This window comes from Rattus rattus, chromosome 8 (genome assembly GCF_011064425.1).
Source record: "Rattus rattus isolate New Zealand chromosome 8, Rrattus_CSIRO_v1, whole genome shotgun sequence".
Lineage (NCBI taxonomy): Eukaryota > Metazoa > Chordata > Mammalia > Rodentia > Muridae > Rattus > Rattus rattus.
Window position 1 is genome coordinate 14,733,906 of NC_046161.1, and position 8,953 is coordinate 14,742,858.

Below are 8,953 nucleotides of genomic sequence, written 5' to 3' on the forward strand. Positions count from 1 at the left end.
CTTGTCAATTCACATGAATTGTGAATTTGCAAATCTAAAAAAACATATCAAACAAAATCTCTGCCCTTTTTCTATATGTTACTTTGCCTTTAATCTAGTCCTCTACACATAACTTATCTATCCATGTTGCCAAAATACCTCTCACTTTTATGTCAGCTTGGTCTTTCTGTAGTATTTGACAGGGATTACAATCTCCCTTAAAAGTCTTGCCTTCCTATGGCTACTGTAATTCCAGAATCTCTTATGTTTTTTAACTTTTATCTGCCCCTGTTTGAATTAATCATTAAGACGATAAATTTATATTCCTGCATAGTGTGAAATCTTTTTTCTTTGGGGAGTGCTGGGGAATCAGACCTATGGCATTATGCCTGCTATGGGCAGTATTCTAGACTAAGCTATTTCTCCCTGGTTTTTCAGACACTGTTTCACTATATACCCCTGGCTCTCTTTGAACTAAGAATGTTTTCCCCAAAGCCTCCTATATGCTAGAGTGACAGGCATACATCAATCATACCTAAGTTCTTAGCTCAATTCTTCCAGTATTATGATGGTGAGAAAATTATTTCATAGCTTCTCTGTATCTCAACTTAATTACAATGAAGTTGTACAAATGAATACAAAAATAACATTACAATGAGTGTTAAAAACCCTCATGAAACAGCAGTTGACATAGAAATAAGTACTATTTAAGCCTAATTGTTATTCTCATCACCATTATTATTAACAATTATACTAGACCATCTACTACATTGTAGTAATTACTCATGATCTTGATTGTTTTTCTGTTTTGTTTATGCCTAGCTCAGTTCTTAGAACTGATTGATGTCAGGAGTTCAATCACTGTTTGCTAAAGTATCTTCTAGTATGGAAGGAGAGGGTCTAAGTCATCTGTAAAGCACTTGCCTCATGCGGGCAAGGTCCTAGGTTTCATCTCCAAAAATGCACAAAAAGAATACCTGCTTTTAAATAAATGGCCGATTTTGAAAACATAGTATAAACAAGAACGTTTTACTCAGCCATGTAGAAGAATAAAATGAAATCATTTGTAAGAACTAGAAATAATAATGGTAACCAAAATTAGGCAGACAGTAAAATAAATATCATAAATATTATATCATGTGGAAACAAACAAACAAATAAAAGCCTCCAAAGGAGAATACTGACTACAAAGGGAGTGGAAGGAATGTAAGAGAAGGTAGAAGAGAGAGCAGAAGTATTTATAGTAGGAATTGAGGATGATGAGAGCATTGTTTGACCATGTATGAGAATATCTGAGTGAAATCCAAAAAATTTGCTCAATTTTTCTGATTCACTGTTGATAACTGTAGAAATCATAAATAAATATGAATGCAATAATGAACTCCTAATTTTCTTTCTACCTCATGGAAAAGGAGTATGGCCTATGAGCCTCCCTGGTCTGTAAGTGGGAATTTAGAAATAGAGCTACTTATTTATCAACCTGGTTGAATGTGGAGGATCCTGAGAAGCACTTGTAACCTTTCCCAAGTCAGCTCTTTCAGTCATTTTGCTTTTCAAGAAGAATGATAGTCATCTGGATGGATTGGGAACTAGACTTCGAGATTATAAACATAACCATGGAATATCACAACCCCATTATCTTCAATTTGTAAATTACCTGAAGGAGTAGTAATCTCATGGGGGGATGGGCTGGCTGTAGAGTCAGTAGTACTGGAAGCAGGATAGGGCAATGGTTTTGAAATTGAAGAAGATAATTTTTTTACAAGGGTGGCTACCAAATGGCTTGAGTGTATTATAGAATGGGAATTCTTGGAAGTCACAGGTGAACTGGATGTTGGATTACTGGTTGTGGCAATTAAAGTCATCTCCTCTGTGGGAGAAAGTGTTGTATCAATCAATGTGGTCTCAGCTGAAGGTAGTATATCAGTTCTTGGAACAAGGATACTTTCTTGTGAAGGCATAGTAAAATTGTATACTGGGAAGGATGTTATCCCAGTAGACTCTAGAATAGATGAAGTCTTTAAACTAGTAACTGTTTCTGCTGAAACTTTAGTAAACTCTGAAGATGGACTCTGATATGGGGCTGATATATTCATAGTAGATGTGACATCAGTCTCAGAACTTGGCAAAAGGAGAGTGGACACAGGAGCCAGAGGTTTGTTTGTTTGTAGGGATATGCTAGTATCCTGCAATCCAGAAGTCAAATGGAAAAGTGGCTCAGTATTAGATCTTGGTGTTTCTAAATGGCTAGGCAATGATGTGGACATAGTAGTCACCCATATAGAGGGAAGAGTGCTCATTTTATTGCTGTCTCTAGATGACTCAGAGGCCATTGAAACAGAGGAGCTTAGTTCATGTCCCACACTAATGGTATTCATATTGGTTACTGTGAAACTTGAGGGAAAATTATGATTTTCTTTATCAGTAGAAACTTCAGATAAATCCAGGATTTCAAGTGATGTGCTGCTCAAATTTGGAGGCAAACTCACTCCTATTTTCAAGCTTCTATTCAATATATCTGTTGTTTTAAACAATTCAGAAGTGGGCAATGAAGCCTTAGGAAAAGAAGTGGAGTTTGAGCTCTGTGGTGATAAAGAGGAAGCAGAAGTAGTAGTCTTGGTTGGTGCTGTCAACAAGGAAGAGGCAGTACTACTAGATGAAAGAGTCTCAGATGATACAGTGTATTGGGCCTGATATCCAGAAGTGGTTATGTCCACAGTGGTTACTTCAGTTCTGGTGGGACTGTAAGATGTTTGTGAGATTCTGGTGTCCTTTGAGGTGACTAGCTCACTGCTGCTCCAGCTTGGAAATGAAGTTGTAAAGGAAGCTAAGTTTGTGTGCAACTCATCTGTAGTTGATTCCCCAGAAGAGGGAAAAAAGAGCCCTTGTCCTTCTGATAGAGAAATAGCAGGAGACAGTGATGCTGTCCCAGGTATAGTTTCTATAGACTTCATGAAGGAAGTTGCTTCCTGGAGTGGAGAGTCTGTCCATGAGAGTAACTCAGAACTGCTGGGATGAGAGATTGAGTCTGAATATAAAAATGTCTGAGTTATAGCAGAGAATACCTCAGTGTCAGCTGTAGGATCTGATGTGTTCAAAAGAGTGGAGATGTTGAATGATTCCTCAACATTAACTACCTGACTGATGTCAGTGCTTGGAAAGTAAAGAGTAGAGCTACTGGAGGCATTTCCCATTGAGATGTCTGTTGTCTTTGCAAAGGATACAGAGCTTGAAATGGATGATCTATCAGTTGAGTTAGCTTCTTTTCTTGAAATTCCAGGGTCAGTGTTAGTAGACACTGTAAAAAGACCAGAACTATGTTTTGTCAAGTCAATATCTTCAGACACGGTAGTTTCCTGTTTTATTGAAGTTATGGGGTAAGTTTTCTGAGTTTCTGAATGTGCACCATTAAATAAGGGCATTGATGGGGAAATTATTGTGTCCCAAATGCTTTGTGAGGTCATTTCAGCTATTCTTGATGGAACTGAATTAATTAACACAGTGCCTTGGGAATGCATTCCAGGACTATCAGTTTCCACTCTTGTTGCTGGAGATTTTGAGGTAACGTGACTGGTCTGCAAGGTTTTCATGTTATATGAAGAACCTGGAGTTGAATGCCCTGTAGTATCCAGGCTTTGAATTGAGGTGCTCCCAGATATTATACTAGTATCTTTTTCATTTGAGATTGCCTCTTGAATAGAAGTTACTAGTGTAGCCACAAAATCAAGGGAGGAGACATTTTGTCCTTGAGAGGTAGAAGTAACAGGTGAAAATGTAGTTTTCTCAATCATAGCAGGTATGGAATCTATAGTGGTGTGTTTTCCCTTGGATAAAGAACTTGTTTGCAACTGTTCCCCAAAAGTGCTAGATTCAGTTATCCATGATAAATGTGGAGATGTTTTAGGCTCAGATGAAGAAAATTCTGTCATAGGAACAGTGATTAGAGTATCCCTGGATAGGGTATCATTTAATAAAGACACAGAATTAACTACCCCAAAGATGGAGCTTAACTCTATGTCTTCTTCTTTGCTAGGGTAGGTAATGAGTCCGGAGATGCTTCTAAGAGTAATATCTTCTGATTCTGAAGAGTAAAGAGGGCTTCTTGTGGGGATTCTACCAGCTCTAATGGATTCTGAAATGGAGAGGCTAGTAGACATGTTAGGGGTTAACTGAGACAAAGCAATATTGTGTGTTGTGGGGATGGTGGTCTCTTCAAGAGTAGTAGTTTCTGGAAGTGGTTGGTTTAGGGAGGATGTTGTATTTGTTACAGTTCCAGAGGCATCAGAGAATGTTGACTGTGAAATAGAAACTGTAGTCCCCATCAAGGGATTCTGAAACATGGTTGAAAATGCAGTTTTAGTTGAAACTGATGCAGGGTAATAGAAGATTTGGATTGGAGTACGGAACTGCTGACTTCCATAATTAATTCTGATTTAACAGAGGAAGTAGGCCTTGTCTGTGAAAATTTGCTAACCTGGGAAGTCTCTTGGTTTGAATGTGTACGAGTGGTCCAATTCCGAAATGAAGTAGACAAATTATCTAACTGTTTATCCAACCTGGCTGTGATTGTCTCCTTAGAAGAGGTTAAGACTGAGACAAGAGAACTAGGAGAGGGGGTGCCGTTTTCTCCTGTAGAAGTAACAGAGGATATTAAGGAAGATTTATCAAGATATCCTGGAAAATTGCCAAGTAGACTTCCTTTTAAAGTTGAAAAAGTTCCAATTGATGGGACTTCATACCTTTGGCTTAGAAATGTGGATGTCTCTGTGATTTTAGGGGCTGACTCTGATGACGTGGTTGGTGTTTCTCGGGAAAGGGCAATGTTTGAGGTCACATTAGAATTTCTAATCTGGCTGGTAGACATTTCTTCTATTTCTGGCATGGTGTTGGAGCCATAAAACTTGGTGAAAATTCCACTGGTCATATATTCTGATGTAAACTTGGTATGCTCTGATGTAAAATACTGAAGCATTGGGAGTATTGTGTTATTAGGAGACATGAATGTTATACTTGATACCAGAGTAGAGGAACTATTAGTCTCTTCAGAAGGGCTTCTAATGAAATCTGTACTTGTGTGTACCTTCTCAGATATATTAGCTTGTGTTAATGTGGTCAGGAGGGTAACTGGCTGTGAGCTAATATTTGTATTTTTATATGATTTTGATTGTGTAGGTGAAAGTACGGATACTTCTTTAATAGGCAAGGTAGTGGGGAAAGTTTTCTTTTCAGATGGCACTGAAACAGATGTGATGGTATATTGGAATTCAGGTACAGAATGCCTGATTCCCATGTTGGACCATGGTGTGACTGAGGAAAATGTCATTGGGACAAGCATGAACCGTGTTGGAGTGGCTGAGAGATGCTTCTCCAGCTTGGAATATAAGTCACAGAACCCGAACTTGAGTATGAATCTGTTGGGATTGAATCCTTAGCAATTGTGAACAAAGAGACAACAGATTCAGGAGTACGACTACTATGACTGTGTGACAACTGTGTATCAGGGGTCAGTGAAAGTGACCCTTGTGTTTTTTTGGAATCAGTAGACATGGACCTTTCCTCAGGAGTCAGTGTCCATGATGCTGAAGAAGAATTGTTGATAGGAGCCATGGATTCTGGAAGTGGAAATGTATGTGTCCCAGTGGAGTAAGTATCCTTTACTAAGGCAGTGCTTAATGTTTCTGGATAAGTCAAAATGTCTGAGATAACTGTAGAATGTCCCATGGGTCTACTTTTCATCTCTTCTGATTCTGAACTGATAGTGGAGGTAGGGAGACTGATGGGGGTTCCAGGGGAAGTATCTTCTGATGTTGACTGAAAATCTGAAAGGGATATGCTGTCAGCAAATATGAGTCCTATCGTAGATTCAAATGGAGAAGGGCTAGTGGAAAGTTCACTATGGCTAGTGCTATATTCTGTGGTTGCATTTATGTCTTCAGCTGTACTGAAATCTGTCCATGCTGTCCTCAAGGGGAAAGATGTACCTGTCACAATCTCTGTACTTTCAAATGAGACTGACTGTGAAGGTGAAAGTCTATTTTGTTCCATGGTTGACAGAATGGTTGTCAAAGGCTCATTTTCAAGTGAGACTGATGTAGGTGTGATGGTTTGTTTGTAAGTGTTATCTTTCATGTCTTCCACTGGTGTAAGTGAGGAAACAGAGATTCTCTCTGAGATTTTTGAGAGTTGGGCACTGTTGGTGTTTGGTATATTAGGGGTCACTGATTTGGAGGTCATATATAATCCAGTAGGGATTGGGACCTTAGGAATTGTGAAGATGGAAGTGACAGATTCAAGAGACGTGGTGCTGTACCTGCCTACATTGGCAGGAACTGGAGAATATGAGGTTCCAGTTGTAGGTCTTGTTGAACTTGTAGACATTGACTCTTCCAAAAGTAAATGAGTCCTGGACGTGGTTGTAGGGTTGATGTTGGTAGACTTAATCATGAATTCTGAAAGTGCAAATGTCTGTGTCCCACTGTATTGGGTCTCTATGTTTGAAGTCATGATTGATATGTCTTTAGAAGTTACCATGTTTGACATCACCACAGAATTTTTCCTGTGGCTGCTTGTAGTCTCTTCTGACTCTGTAGTGGTTTTAGATCTTGAGTACTTAGTGGAGATTCCAGGGGAAGTGTTCTCTGATGTTGAGTGATATAACTCAGAAAGGAATGTTCTGCCAGCAGATATCCCTTTTTTCACAGATGTGAGAAGAGAAGGAGTAGTAGATACATTAGTCTGGCTAATTGTGTGTTGTTTTGTTTGATGCCCATCTTCCAATTTACTGGAATTTTTCTGTGCTTTGATAAAGGAGGAAGCTGTCTGTTTTTCAATCTCTTCTGTGGCAAAGGACATTGACTGTGGAGGTGAAAGTGTGGTGCCTTCTGAACTGACTAGAATTGTGAAATATTCATGTTCAGATAAGATAGGTATAGGGGTAATGGTTTGTTTGAATTGGGGTGCTGAACTCCCATTTTTCTTGTTTCCTTTTGTGACTGAAGAAACAGTGGTCACCTGTGAAATTTTGGAAACTTGTTCAATGTTGAAACTCTTCTGAGGACTTCTATTCAAGCTTGGGATTGAGGAAGTCACATGTCCTGAGCTTGTGCGCAAGTCTGCTGGGATTATGTCTTTAGAAACTGTGATGATATAGGCCATAGAACCAGTAGATGATGTATTGTGTATGCCTATCATGGAAGAAATAGCAGAAGGTGAATGTGACCCATGTGGCATTGTTATGGCATCTGCAAACAAAAAGTCATCCCAAGGAGTAGATGTCCATGGTTCTGAAGCAATATTTTTAGGAGGATCCCTGGCTTCTGCATTTGAAAATGTATTCACCCTACTGGAGTTAGTGACCTTGATTGAGGCAGAGGTTGATGGATTTTTAGAAGTCACCATGCTTGATGTCACCAGAGAGTGTCCAGTGTTGCTATTTGTCAATTGTGATTTTGCAGTGATGTTGGAACTAGGGATCCCAATGGTGATTCCTAAAGAAGTATCTTCTGATATTGATTCATGTAGTGTTGTAAAAGATATGGTTCCAGGAGATATGTCTTTTGTTGACGGTTCAAGGAAAGAGAGATTCACAGGCACTTCAGTATGGTTTGGACTGTATTGTGTGATTGAATCCATTTTTTCAAGTGTGCTAGATCGTATTCGAGCTGTGGTCCAACCTTGTTTGGTAGTGTTATGAGTAATAGGTAGATGTCTTTGTGATGTGAAACTAATTGGTGATGAAGAATTTGTTCTGACTGTACTATCCCTGAAACTTTTAGAGCTGATTTCTTCTAGTAGTGATGAGTCTGTAAATGTCTCTAACAATGAATAATTCTGAGAGTCACTGGAGTGCATTCCTGATCCTGATGTAGTTGCTGGTATACCATGAAATACAATCACATTTGGGGTCACCACAAAATGTTCTGTCTTATTAGTGGTAATTTCTTTGCTGATTATGGATTTTGGGGGTCCAGTAGACATTCCAGTGTAGGTTTCTTCTGGTTTGATTGGCTGATTAGTGGTTGGATAGGAATTGCTGTTAGATTCTGTTCTGGATACAAGAACAGAATTAGTAAAGGGCACTTCAGTAAGATTAGAAGTAGGTTTTGTCGTTGAAATCATCTCAGTTATGTTAGTTTCTGGCATAGTTAGAATGGTAGATGTGTCTGACAGAAGAGTACTATTTAATGCAGCTCCATTATATTTCTCAGTCCTGGTATAATTAGATGTGGTCATGGATGGAGAACCAGTGCTCTTCCCTGTCATTTCAGAGAGTATTCTGGACAATGTAGTTTTAGGTGTAACTGGCCAAAAATGTACATTGGAAGTAGAACTGGTAGCTTTCTTGATGTTCACTGCTTTCTTTGAGTTTCCTGTGTCTTTTAGAGTAGCCAGCTTTGAAGGAATGCTATTTCTCCAATAGAAAGTCGAAGCAGTCACTGCTGTTGGGCTTGTGTCCAAACTTCTTGTGCTTGTCTTGATGTTGGTCTAAGAACTGATGCCATAGATCCACTAGAACTATGTTGTTCTTGGAACGCTGAGGCTACATGAGAAGGCAAAGTTGGTTTTTGTTTACTTGATATAGTAAACTCTTGACAAATAATAAATAATTATAAAATTAATAATCCAACAATATACTTAGGAATAGCTGTACATACCTTCATATACCCATATGATGATTTGAATCTTATTATACTTGATAACTGCATTAATCATACCTTTTTTATATTCATCTATCAGAAGTAATTTTATCCTTGACTATATTTATGTTGTTTCTATATAAAACATTTCTAACTTAGCATTCCTATGTTCACAAAGCATGTACTAAAATAATCACTATAACATTATATTACTTATCAAGTGAAGTTGCATGAAGGTAGCTTAAAAATAAAACCAACAGCCTAATAGCTATAAAAATAAGTCAGGTTTGATTAAAATACAGGAAATAAATGACTATGGAGTATTCAGCCCTAAATTA

General features: G+C 38.4%; 1 protein-coding gene across 1 annotated transcript in view; it reads right to left on the reverse strand.

Moving 5' to 3' along the window:
* Window positions 1–8,691, reverse strand: part of Muc16 (mucin 16, cell surface associated) — a 169,043-nt gene extending 160,352 nt beyond the window's left edge. Inside the window, 5 exon segments of the mRNA XM_032910221.1 lie at window positions 1,637–4,123; window positions 4,366–5,301; window positions 5,304–8,456; window positions 8,459–8,518; window positions 8,634–8,691. Coding sequence (XP_032766112.1) covers window positions 1,637–4,123; window positions 4,366–5,301; window positions 5,304–8,456; window positions 8,459–8,518; window positions 8,634–8,691 — 6,694 coding nt within the window.
* Between the last annotated feature and the right edge of the window lie 262 nt (window positions 8,692–8,953).